Here is a 12,878-nt window from a genome sequence, read left to right on the forward strand (position 1 = left end):
CATATGGTAGACGGGAGCCCAGTTGGCTCAGCCACATCCCGTTTCCCTGTATTTAATTCCCCAGAGTGGACCTGCAGCTTAAAGGACAGGAATCAATGTGTGGCTCTTGCTCTAGGTGTTAATGGCTCCCCCAAAAGATGATGCCTTGTTTGCAAATGGCTGATCTGCTGCATTTGACATGCCCCATGTCCCTGCCCACCACGGCGGCCCCCTGACAGCCAGGTATCGACACGCCTGCCATCAGAGCATGTCCAGTTCTGAGCAAGCGCAGGTCCGCAGTGGCTCCCAGATCTGCCTCCTTCCGGACTCGTGCACAGGGCTAAGAAGGAGCTCCTCCGAGTCCAGGCTCCCCTCACCTGAGAGAGGACGTGGCCTCAAGGCACACGGGTCTGTTTTGTTCTGTCCCTGTGTGGGGTAGCTTGAAATAAGTAATGGAGAAGAGCAGGGACGGAGAGGGAGCCTGTCAGCATTGTGCCGTGGGAAGACAGGAGTCACCTGACAGCCCATCAAGGAGGATGGTAATGCCCATGCAGCCACGTGTGGGCACCACACAGCCACATGTGGACCACACACAGGCACGTGGACCACCACACAGCCACATGGACCACCGCATAGCCACATGGACCACCATACAGGCACGTGGACCATCGCACAGCCATGTGGACCACCATAGAGGCATGTGGACCACCACACAGCCACGTGGACCACCATACAGACACATGAACAACCACACAGCCACATGGACCACTGCACAGGCACATGGACCACCACACAGCCACGTGGACCACTGCACAGGCACACGTGGACCACCACACAGCCACATGGACCACCACGCAGCCACGTGGACCACCACACTGCCATGTGGACCACCATACAGCACAGCCACGTGGACCACCATACAGGCACATGGACAACCACACAGCCACGTGGACCACCACGCAGTCACCTGGACCACTGCACAGGCACACGTGGACCACCACACAGCCACATGGACCACCACGCAGCCACACGGACCACGGACCACTGCACAGTCACGCTTGGACCACCACACAGGCACGTGGACTGCTGCACAGCCACATGGACCACTGCATAGCCACATAGACCACTGCACAGGCACGCGTGGACCACCACACAGCCACCTGCATGGACACCACACAGCCACGTGTGGACCACTGCACAGGCACTTGCTTTTTTTAGTGACGGTCAAGCTCTTAGAAGCAACCCTGAATGAGGTTATGATATGTTCAATGAAAAGAGCAAGTTGTCACGGAGTAAATGTGGCACGATTCCATCTCTGCTCAAAGACTAAAGGGTTGTCCATGTGTGTTTCTGAATGCCTAGGAACATTCTGGAAGGACACACCAATCTGTGAGTAGAAGTTATTACTTCTACCCTGTGGGACTTAGGGGAAAGAAGTGGTGAAGCAAGCCGGGAGTTATGTTTTGTTTTCCCTTTATCTACTTTGGTGTTATTTGAATTTTTTAGAACAAGGCTGTTTTACTTGTGTCATTAAAAACAAGATCTGTAGAAGCTTATCTAAAAGCTTCTGGCAGGCTGTTTCCAGGGCAGGGCCCACAGGGGTTAAGCTTGAAGCACTTTGTAAATTACTCTTCATCAAAAAGGGTCAAAGGTGGTGTGTGGGTTTTTTACTGGGTTTTGTTTTGATTTGGGTTTTTGTTTGATTTGGTGTTTGGTTCTCGTTTGTTTCTGCTTGAATAATTTTCCCACCATTTCCCAAGTGAGGGGTGACTTTCAAGATACCAGCAGCAGTGCCAGAACGCATCTTTCCTGTTTCTCTTTAGGACCAACTGCCCCTGTAAGTATAGTTTTCTGGAGAACAAGAAGAAGCTGACGCCCGGACGTGATGTCCCAGCCTATCCCAAGGTAAGACCGAAGAAACAAAGCGTGTGCCCCCAGCCTGGAGCAGCCCCCACCCCGCGCCCACCAGCCCCCTGGTAGGCCCCCCACCCCCACCCCATCCCTCACCTCTTGCTATTTTTTTCTCTGAGTATTTTTTCTCTGGCATTTGTTTGGAGGCACTAGGTCCTCACTGCTCTCCGCCCCAGGCCCCACCGCTGTGCTTTTAAAAATCCACTTCGTTTGTGCCCGTCTCCCTGCAGTGTACATCATTATTACAAAAAACGTTGCTATTTGCTATAAAAGACGTCTCAGCGCCAAGAGAGCCTGGGGTTTTGAAAGCAGCAGTGCCCTGGGAATCGAGGGGGGATTTTTTTTTCAAACTGAAAAAGAGCAGCCTCATGACTTCTCCCAGCCGTCTCCACGAGGCCCGAGGCTGGCGCGCAAGCATGACCCTGGCCACGCCGGCGTCCGGTGGACCCTGGAGTGACCCTTGCTGGTGCCCCGCGCAGGTTCCAGGCCGACAGGCACAGAAAGCATGGCTGGGGAAAGGAGGTCCTCTCTGTGCCCGCGGTCTCAGTGGGGCAGAGCCTCCCGGGCCCCCCACCGGCCCCAGTATCTGGTCGTGATTTTCCCCCACGGGCTTCTGGACAGCGTGTGTCATGTTGGCTGTAGTTTTCAGAAAGAGACGAGGGCCTTTTCCATAGGAAAATCCAGCCCAAATCTCTCATTACCTCCCCAGGGAGTCTTGAGGGCAGCCTGCTTCCAAGGTCAGAGGCGTCAGTCCTCCAGATCAACTCTGTTTTAACAAATGAATAAGCAAAAAGACCCAGGAGAAGGCTGAACCCTGCCTCGGTTTCCCAGCCACAGAAGCGTGGGCTTAGCAAGGGGGCCAGGGCTTGGCAAGGGGGCCGTACTGGCCGTGATTTCAGAGACTGGGCGTCGGGCTTCCCGCCGGGGCCGCGTCATCCAGCTCTCCCGCCCTCTGTGGGTGGCCTGGACTTTTCCATCACCTGGCAACGCCCATGGCAGCCGCGTCTTCTTCCCATTGGCTTCTGGCTGCGGGCTGCTGGCGGAGGCGTCCTCTCTGCCTCTCCCCCGCCTGTAAGGACGTCGGCCTTGGTGACTATTTACAAACGGGCTCCCACCCAGGGGCCGGGGGCTGGGACCTGAACATGCCTTTGAGGGGGGGCGTGATTCAGTCCCCAACATGCCCCAGCACTGTCCCTGTCTCAGGTCGAAGGTCGCGCCTCCGCCTTTTAGGATTATCTCCATCTAAAGCCGCAGCCCCCCGTCTTTTATGTCAGCGCCAGGCCCCGTGAGGAAGCTGCGCTGCTTCCGCTCCCCGCTAAAGCCAGGGCCGGCTCCCCAACAGAACGCAAAGGAGCTCGGGAGCCTGTATTTGAATTTATTCCAAGTGGATTTTCCCCCTTGAATTCACTGGATCGTGGCTGTCAAAGTCAGGTTGACTGAGATCTAATTCAACGCGGTGTGAGCCGTGCCCTTGAGGTGCAAAGCTCTGTGAGCCGTGGCCCCCTCACGTGCCACGAAACCTCCGCCTCAGTCAGGAGAGGGACATTTCCATCGCCCACAAGCTCCCTCGCACCCCTTGTCGTCCCTTCTCTTCTTCCTCCCAACCCGTCCACGATGGGATTCCTGCCCCAGCGCCTTGCCTTTCCCCAGCTCCCATAGAACGACAACCTGGAGGGCACCCGCACGTGGTTTTGGGAGGGAAATAGAATCCGACCGTGGTCGCAGCCGTCGTCGCAGACGGCCCCTGCACGAGGCCCGGGCCGGTGACCCCACGCTCTTGTCCCTCGCAGTACCTGCTGTCCCCGGAGACCATCGACGCCCTCCGGAAGCCCACCTTCGACGTCTGGCTCTGGGAGCCCAACGAGGTAAGCGCAGGCCCGGCTCCAGCACCCGGCTCCAGCTGACGGACGGCGCCCAGGCCCCCGGGGCCGCCGGGAGCCCGGTGGGGAGCGGCAGCTCGCCTTGGCCCGGGCGCCCCCTTGTCCCTCCTCCTCTGTGCTTTCTCCTCTCTGTCCTTTTCTAGAAATAACTTGATTGCCCAGCTTCTGGGTCGGACTTAGAGGGCTTGGGGGAGGCAGAACTCAGGAAGGGGGACTTGGGGGGACAAAGGAGGAGCCTACGGGGCGGGGGTCCTGAAAGAACGTGCTCGGAGCCCTCCGGGGTCACCTGTCGATAGGCTCACGCGGTTCTGCAGGGCCAGCCCGGGGGCGTGCACAGGCTCTGGAGCAAGCATTTCCTCGAGGCAGGGGCTTAAATCGGAATGTTCCGCCAGGAGAAGGGTGTCAGCAGTAGCAGGCCAGAGGCAGCTGTGTCACACCCAGACGGGCGGGATTGCAGGAGGAAGCGTGTGTGGGAGTCTGTGAAACCGAGTCGCTTTTTGCAGCAAGATTTTAAAATTTCCCTTCCACTGAGCAAGCATAAAAAATGGAGATCTTGTTGGTTGAGTCCTCCAGGGATATCAGTGTTGCCCCTTTCTATCTGAACCCCAGGGAAACAAAATGCCTAGCTGTTGCCAACCCGAGGCCTCCCTCCAGCTCCCCCGTCGCACAGCAGCACGGAAGGTCTGCCCCTGAGCAAGCACCTGGGGTGGCCCACTCTGCAATCTCCCCAGCAGCGAGGGCTCTGCAAATCCAGCAAAGAGGCTTTTGTGCCTTGGCACGCATCCTCTTTCTGGAATTCTCTGCCCACGCACACAGGGCAGGAGCTTCTTAACAAACTGCTTTTGCGGCCGGGGCACGTAGCAAAGCCGGAGCCGTCCTGGCCAGAGAAGCCCTGACCCGGGCTCGGCCCGTCCTGGGCACGGCAGCTCGCCGGCCTGCGTCCGACCAGCGAGCGGGGCTGGAGCGAAAATGGGAGCGGATGACGCACTTGCTTCAAAGTAGCCAACCACAAGCAGGAGGTTTCCTTTCCCAGCAGGCCTGGGGCATGGACACGGGCGGGGAAGGAGGCGTTTTAAATGTGCGGCCGACACCGGCGAGACCGATGCCCCAGTGGGGCAGGAGGAACGGGGGGCGACTTTCCCGGAAGAGGATTAGAAGTGCGTGTCTTCGAGGGGACAGGGGACGGGGCTGGGCAGGGCAGGGGCAGCCTGGCACGAAGCGGGGCGGCCTTGTGCACGCAGGTTCCAGCAGGTGGGCTTGTCTGCCCGCCAAGGCTCGCTCCCCAAGGCCATTTGGCCTGGGCAGCTGGAGGAGGAGCCCGGCGGCTGGGGGCACGAGGTGTAGGTGGGAGTGGGCACTCGGCCTCGTGTCCTTCTCCTTCCTGGTGGAGTCCTTCTGAGCACAGCGCCACCGGCGCCAGAGGGAGCGCCGCGCCACGGGCCCGAAGGAGTGACGTGTCCCTCGAGAAGGGTCCCTCTTCTTGGCCCCCCACCTTCAGAGTGCTGAGCACGCGCACAGTGAGAATACGGGCATGGCAGCCGGCCCCGTATGTGACCGGCCTCCACGTGGTCATCTGCCCAGACCTTGGACAAGAACGGGGAGGGTCCCCCAGGTGCCTGCTGGTGATAAGCCGGCGAGCCCGGAGCAGGAGCTCCGGCCTCGGGCAAAGCTGGGGATGCCGTGAACTGGGGACCGCACGGAGATGCGCAACTGAAGGCGCCCACCTGCAAACTTCAGCAGCCCCTTCCCCATGAAGAAGCCTGCACGTGGACGCCCGTGGTGCACCTCACGCCCAGAGCACCTCAAGCACCGCCAGGAGGGGCGGCACCCCGCTCCGCACTGACGAGAGGCCGCTGTCACCTGCGGGCCGGGCCCCGTCGCCCCGGACTCGACACAGACCGAGATGACCGCCACGCTGCTGTCCGCTCCCCCAGGCTGGCCACTCGGGCCCCTCCCGGGCTGCAGGAAGCACCCTCAGCTGCCGCCAAGCACCGCGCCGGAAGGCTGGGGGCCGCCCCTTCTCCTGAGGCCCCTCGGTGCTCAGGAGCACCCAGCCCTCCGAGCCCAGGGCCGGCGCGGCGTCCCCGAGCTGCCGGCGTCCCCCGCTGGGGCTGCGAACGCAGGAGCAGGTGCCTCAGCTGCCCGCGTGACACCAGATGGCTCTGGCTGCCGCATCTGTTCACCTCCTGGTTCCAATTTTAGGGCACACGTTTCAGCCGGTCAGGACCGCCCTGAATGGCAGAGGGGCTGGGGGCTCGCAGCTGCAGCCCCCTCTCCTGGTTCCGGGACCCAGCACCCAGGCCAGTGGGTGGACCTGGCAAAGTTGGGTGGCCTGGGCAGCTGCCAGCCAGCAGCCTAGGGTGCCCACCCCGGGAGCCAGCCCTCCTGGCCTCACACTGGGGCTGTGGCTCCTGCCACCCTGTAGGGACAGGAGTGGGGCGAGAGCACGCTTTAGGGAAGTTTCCCATGCGAAACTGCGAACGCCCAAATGTGGCCAGTGTTTGGGGGTGGCATTTTGAGTTGAACCATGTCCCTTGGAGAGCCGTGTCCAAGTCCTCACCCCCTCCCCATAACTGTGGCCTCATTTGGAAAGAGGGTCTTTGAACATGAGGTCCCACTGGAGTGGGGGGAGCCCTAGACCCAACAGGATGGTGTCCTCAGAAGGAGAGGGAGATTCGGGCACCGAGACAGACCCGGGGAGAAGGCCACACGGCGGAGTGAAGAGGGTGCCGTGCCACCGCCGGCCAAGCAGCGCGGGGGGACCGCTGCCACCTGGGATGGGCAGGCTCCCGAAGGGGCCTGCCGAGGGGTTCCGGGGAGGCGCGGCCCTGCCTCCCCTCGCGGCCTCCAGAGCTGTGAAAGGATACGTTTTTAAGTTCCTGTTGTTTCAAGGCCCCCAGGTTGTGGAACTTAGCACAGTACCCAGGAACCTGGGGCGGTTGGCATGTAATGTCTCAGAGGCATTCGGCGCAAGACCAAAGGATGCCATGCTCCCTAAACTAATCCTGTCGCCGTCGTTCCAAGGCGCTTTGATTATAGGATCGGATTTACAAAATTTCCACTTACTCGCAAGCTTCCCAGGCCTAGTATATTGCACAAGAAGTAAGAGTGGATTCCTGGCAGCACGGCCTTCTGGGAAAGGAGCGACACCCCCACTCCTACCCCCCCTGCATGGAAGCCCACAGCCCGAGCAGACACGGGGCAGCGGGCAGAGGCAGAAGCGCGGATGCCACGCCACAGGCTCCCTGGGGGCCCCCAAGTTGTCCCCCGCTGGGCAGATCTCTCCAGTCCCTGGGTGCTCTGTTTAAGCCCCGCTTTTCCCGAAAGCAAAGCCCGCTCTTGTCAAGCTCTCATTTTTGTTTTGTTTTTTTTAATCATTTAATCTTTTCCTCCCTTGCTTAATTGGCTCCAAAGCTCTGAGCTATATTTAAAATAAACCTCCACAATGACAATAAATCTTCTTTGGAACTAAAAACAAAAGCTATGTCAAATTCAGTTAAGGGAAGCAAATTTGGCCCAGTGGTTAGGGCGTCCGTCTTCCACATGGGAGGTCCGCGGTTCAAACCCCAGGCCTCCTTGACCCGTGTGGAGCTGGCCCATGCCCAGTGCTGATGCGCGCAAGGAGTGCCCTGCCACACAGGGGTGTCCCCCGCATAGGAGAGCCCCACGCGCAAGGAGTGCACCCCGTAAGGAGAGCCGCCCAGCGCGAAAGAAAGTGCAGCCTGCCCAGGAATGGTGCTGCACACACGGAGAGCTGACACAGCAAGATGACGCAACAAAAAGAAACACAGATTCCCGTGCCGCTGACAACAGAAGCGGACAAAGAAGATGCAGCAAATGGACACAGAAAACAGACAACTGGGGGGCGGGGGGAGGGGAGAGAAATTTAAAAAAAAAAATTCAGCCAAGATTTCTATAGAAAACAGAGTTCAATGAATGAAGGCTGGAAGGAGAGGCTCACCCGGAGGGAAAGCCACCTTGGGGACACGCTAATTAGACACGAGAAGGTGTCTCAGGTGCCGACATGGCCCCGCATGGAAGCTGCAGGAGCATTCTTGGGAGGTAAACCGTAGGAGCTCGCTTGGCCCCATCTCAGGCAAGCGTGGGGCCTTCTCCGCAGGCACGGTCGCGCTTAGGTTGCTGTGCAATGGGGCTTTTGTCCTAGACCTTGAGCGTCATCTCCGCAGGGAGTGAGTTTTCCTTGGTGGAACTGGGTAGCATCGTGCTTGCGTGGTCATCTGGGCTGGGGGCACCTCCAGCCCGGTCGCTTCCACTGTGCGCCTAAGATTCTGAACCAGAAGCCCCGACTGCCCGTTAAGAGCCCCGCATCCCTCTCAATCCCCCCGTAGACAGACCTCTGCACCCACATTCACTGTCTGGGCTTTGCTTTCCAGAGGCCCCTCGGGGAAGGGGAAGCATCCGATTGGCCAGGGCTGCCGAACAAATTAACACAGACGAGGGGCTTCAAGCCATGGAAATGGACCGCCTCCCAGTCCTGGAGGACAGAGGCTCAAAATCAAGGGTTGGTGTGCTCGCTTGGCAGCACATATACTAAAACTGGAATGATACAGAGAAGATTAGCATGGCCCCTGCGCAAGGGGGACACGCAAACTCAAGGGGCCCGTGGGGCTAGAGAGCAGGGAGGGGCCTCCTTTCCCAGCTGCTGGGGCTCAGGCGTCCCCGGGCTCGTGGCTGCATGCCTCCCCCACCTCTGTCTTCACACGCCACCTTCCCCGAGGTCTCCATCCCCGCACGGTCTTCTCCTCTTCCCCTGGTAAGGCGCCGGACACCAGATTCAGCTCTCCCAATCCAGTACGCCCTCACCTTAACTTGAGTCCGTCTGCAAAGACCCTGATTCCAAATAAGGGCCCCTGCACGGGTAGCAGGGGTGGGGGAGAGGACTTGAACATATCTCTTGGGGGGACACAGTTGAACCCCTAATGGGGGGTTGCACCTCCCCGAGAGGACAGACCTGGGAGAAGCCTAACACAGCAGAGAGAAGCGAGACCTTCAGGGGCGAGCCGGGGCCCCCAGCCCTTGTTGACCCCCCTTTTGTCCCGCACGCCCAGATGCTGAGCTGCTTGGAGCACATGTACCACGACCTGGGGCTGGTGCGAGACTTCAGCATCAACCCCATCACCCTGAAGCGGTGGCTGGTGAGTCCTTGGGCGCAGCTTCCCTGAGCGCCTGGCACCTCCCCGGGGCTGAGCTCCCTGCACGTGGAGAGGCTGTGCCCAGGGAGCGGCCGATCCCCGATCCCCGTTTGTCCTTCCACCAAAACAGTCTTTACCCCCCCCCAGGCTCCTGCTCTGACGAGCAAGTTAAAATAGAACCCAGGGAGGGGCAGGGGAAGCGGGATGCGCTCCAGCAGCCGTGCGCACGCGTGTCTGCGTGTGCGCGCGTGCGCGGCGACAGATCCCTTTTTAAAATGAATCATTGCTCGGCACTGAATACTAAAAATCGCTTAGAGAGGTAACCCCCCCCCTCCCTCCCGCCCCGCCGCGCTGGGCCAGGTGCGCCAGGCGGGGGGCCCATGGGACTCCCCGACACTCCCGCAGCTCTGCGTGCACGACAACTACAGGAACAACCCTTTCCACAACTTCCGGCACTGCTTCTGCGTGGCGCAGATGATGTACAGCATGGTCTGGCTCTGCGGCCTCCAGGTGGGTCCCGGGAGCCCCTCTCCCCCTACCCCCACCCCGCCCACCGCCCGGAGCTCGCGTCTCAAGGGTCCCCCGCTCGCCTCCGCTGGCAGACACGCTCCCCAGAGGGAGGGCGGCAGGCCTGGGCTCCCCTCCAGCCCCCCGGGGTCCCCACCCCACTGCTGTCAGCTCTCCTAATGGCGAGGTCACGCCTCCCCAGCCCACCCCCTCCCCACCGGGCCCAGAGAGGGTGACTTCCCTGCCCACGGCACTTACGCCCCTCGAGGCCAATAGAGTCCCCCACCACCCCCGGGCCCCGCCCCACCCTCAGGGAAGGCGACAGCCAACCCCAGTGCGTTTTCCCACCCAGGAGAAGTTCTCGCAGATGGATATCCTGGTGCTCCTGACGGCAGCCATCTGCCACGACCTGGACCACCCGGGATACAACAACACGTGCGTGGGCACTTCTCTCGCTCTGCTTTTCCTGCGTGCTCTTAAAAGGGCGCTCTGGCTATGGGGGAGGGGGAGGGCTTCTCGACCAAGCACCCCCAGTCCCCCGCTAGGCTTGCACAGGACGTGGCTTCCAGCCCCTGGGCTCGGTCCAGGGCCGTGGGCCTCCCAGGGGCCGGTTCTCCAAAGTTCCCACGCCGCCCCAACCCAGCTCGCAGTCTGGGCCCACCGAGCCCTGGCAATCCCAAACCCTGGAGCAGGAGGCCGTGTCTCCGTGGACAGGGGTGCCCGCAGCCCCCCGTGGGGTTGCTCCTCCAACAGGAAGGGGCTGAGGGCAAGCGCTAGACCCCAGTGAGAGGAGGCGCCACGAAGACTAGGGAGGGGCGAAGGCACCGAGCGCAGCCCACCGAGCCGACGAGCCCTGGCCCCTGATGCCCCTCCGCGTTCACGCTGACGTTCCAGCTCCCTCGTGCCTGTGTCAGGGCCACAACAGCAAACCTTCTCAAGATGGGGGCTCTGTGTGGAAGTCGGTGCCCCTCAAAGGGGGCCGTTGCCCCGTGCACTGCACCCTCTCTGCACTTCTCACACTCATGCTGGCATGACACAGGCCGGCACGGAGACTTGAACCCACGGCATGGGGTGTGGAAACCCGATTCCCTTCCAAAATGGCTGCTTTTTGCACCTTTTGAAACTTTGCATACTTCTTACAAGAGGCCATAATGGAAGATGCGAGTGTCTCAGGGCCCAGCAACAGGGAGAAGTTGGGGGGTATTGGGGTTAACTCTGGATAGGATGTAGGACCTGGGGTTTTAGTTAGCAGGACAGCAGAGGGTCAGGGGGCATGTGCAGTGAATTCTTGGCATGCAGAGTGCCATTTACTTCCCCAGCCCCGCTGCGCTCGTCTTCTAGCCTCTGTGGGAGCCACTTATACGCCTCGGCTTTGTTGTCCCAACACCCGGTGCACCCGAGTGCAGGGTGCCTGAGCTCCACAGCTCTCCCTGGCCTCTCCAGGTACCAGATCAACGCCCGCACAGAGCTGGCCGTCCGCTACAACGACATCTCACCCCTGGAGAACCACCACTGCGCCGTGGCCTTCCAGATCCTCGCCCAGCCCGAGTGCAACATCTTTGCCAATGTACAGCCAGAGGGGTTCAAGCAGATCAGACAGGTCTGTGGGGCAAGGGCCCTCTGACTGCAGGGGAGGCGGGGGGCACTGGGCAGGACCACGGGGCAGAGCCCACTTCTCGGTGCTGGAGGCCCAGCAGGGAGCCTGCAGAACCCATCTTCCTTCCCTGCCTCCTCCTGGGCGCAGAGCAGAACCCAAGAAGGGATGCACCCTTGAGTGCATACATGGTATTCTTTTGGTATACATCCCACATCCACTGCTTAATTTAACCCTGAAACTACCCATTGACAGCAGTCTAGGCTCTATGTTGTAGCCAAGGAAACAGGCTTGCAGGGTTAATAACACACCCCAGGGAGTGCAGAGAACACATGGCAAGCTGTAGACAGATAGTCTGCTGCATCCAACCTAACAGGGCCCTGATCTGTGCTGAAGCCCCCACTGCTGGCTCCTGACCTGCTGTGGCCCGGCCAGCCTTCCCTCTGCTCAGGGCCATTGGGAAAGAGGAAAACCAACCTGCATAGCAGCCGCCTCTCCTGAAACAAAGAGTTCCAACTCACCAAAGCTGGCTGCCCATTCTCTTCAGGGTCCCCTGCTAAGCCATCACTGCGAGCTCCACCCTTCGACATTTTCAGGGGAGGGAGGATTCCAGTGCAAACTCCTTGGACAGCCACCTTCTGCCACTCCAGGGCTGAAAGCCTCATCCGTTGTGTCTCGGTGGTCTCCCCTCAAGACACTCTCGATTAAGTCTCTAGAATCCTGTGCCAAAGAAACATGTGCCTCTCTCCCAGAGAACTGATAAGCTTCCCCTTATCTGAGAGCGACAGCCTCGTAAACCGGTTTTCCAGGTCTTCCATATTTGCAGAAAGTCCAGAGCCAAATGCACCGCTCAGTTGAGTCGTTATTGAATCCCCAGTTCCCATTACAATGATCTTCCTTTATCTAGAGGCTTTCTGGCATCATTTCCACGTTTATGGAACCACTGGGCAAGTATGAGACGTGGGTGGTTATGAAAAGCTACAGCGAATCTTTCTCTGACACAGGTAAAGGAGCAAACCATAGCGAGGAAACACAGCATTTGCCCCTGCCACCCCTGGTAGCAGCCCGCTGAGTGTCTCAGGAAGGGGGCCCAAGTATCAAAGCAGAGCAAGCTCCGCACCCCCTTTGTGTGTGACTTGCCCCTAGGGGGTATCAGAGCCACATCCTGAAAGAGGAGGGCACAGGTTGAAGGAACAGCCCCCGACAAATGGGGTCCTCCTAGTACCACCTGCCATGGGGTCAGGGGAACATTGCCCCTGCTTCAAACATTTTAGTCTTAAAAATAAAACTTTCTTCTAGGGGTAAGATTAGTTTTCCCAATTTTTAAAAATATTTTGTCATTGAAGTTTGTGAGTGCCTTATTCAGCCAAAAGGGTGCTACTGCAAAATACCAGAAATTGGTTGGTGTTTATAAAGGGTATTTATTTGGGGTAGAAGCTTACAGTTACCAGGCCATAAAGCATAGGTTACTTCCCTCACCAAAGTCTGTTGCCACATGTTGGAGCAAGATGGCTGCTGACATCTGCCAGGGTTTAGGCTTTCTGGGTTCCTCTCTTCCCAGGGCTCGTTTCTCTCCGGGCTCAGGGTTCCTCTCTTCCCAGGGCTCGTTTCTCTCCGGGCTCAGGGTTCCTCTCTTCCTGGGCCTTCTCTCTTTCCTCATAACCAAGCTCCTCAGTGTGCTTCCTTCCTGGGGCTCCAGCTCAAGACTCCAGCCTCCCTTCTCTGTGGTGCAGTTTCTCTGTGAGTTCCCGCCCACCAAGTGACAGGACTCAATGTCCTACTGATATGGCCCAATCGACTCCTTTATCATTATTTAATCAAGTAAAAGTAAAACCTCTGAATTGAATACACTCT

General features: G+C 59.2%; 1 protein-coding gene and 1 non-coding gene across 3 annotated transcripts in view; both read left to right on the plus strand.

Annotated features, from left to right (window-relative positions):
• The window catches only part of PDE9A (phosphodiesterase 9A), a 111,810-nt gene that overhangs the window by 83,847 nt on the left and 15,085 nt on the right, over positions 1-12,878 (plus strand). For both annotated transcript variants that reach the window (XM_004452753.4, XM_004452754.4), the window contains exons 8-13: positions 1,803-1,884; positions 3,681-3,755; positions 8,840-8,926; positions 9,329-9,433; positions 9,783-9,865; positions 10,874-11,030. In XM_004452753.4, the coding sequence (XP_004452810.2) occupies positions 1,803-1,884; positions 3,681-3,755; positions 8,840-8,926; positions 9,329-9,433; positions 9,783-9,865; positions 10,874-11,030 (589 nt within the window). The remainder of the gene's footprint in view (positions 1-1,802; positions 1,885-3,680; positions 3,756-8,839; positions 8,927-9,328; positions 9,434-9,782; positions 9,866-10,873; positions 11,031-12,878) is intronic.
• Positions 8,299-8,404, plus strand: LOC111762810 (U6 spliceosomal RNA). Its single transcript, XR_002795831.1, has one exon. It is a non-coding gene; the product is annotated as a U6 spliceosomal RNA (small nuclear RNA).

Source organism: Dasypus novemcinctus, chromosome 4 (assembly GCF_030445035.2).
Source record: "Dasypus novemcinctus isolate mDasNov1 chromosome 4, mDasNov1.1.hap2, whole genome shotgun sequence".
Taxonomy (NCBI): Eukaryota; Metazoa; Chordata; class Mammalia; order Cingulata; family Dasypodidae; genus Dasypus; species Dasypus novemcinctus.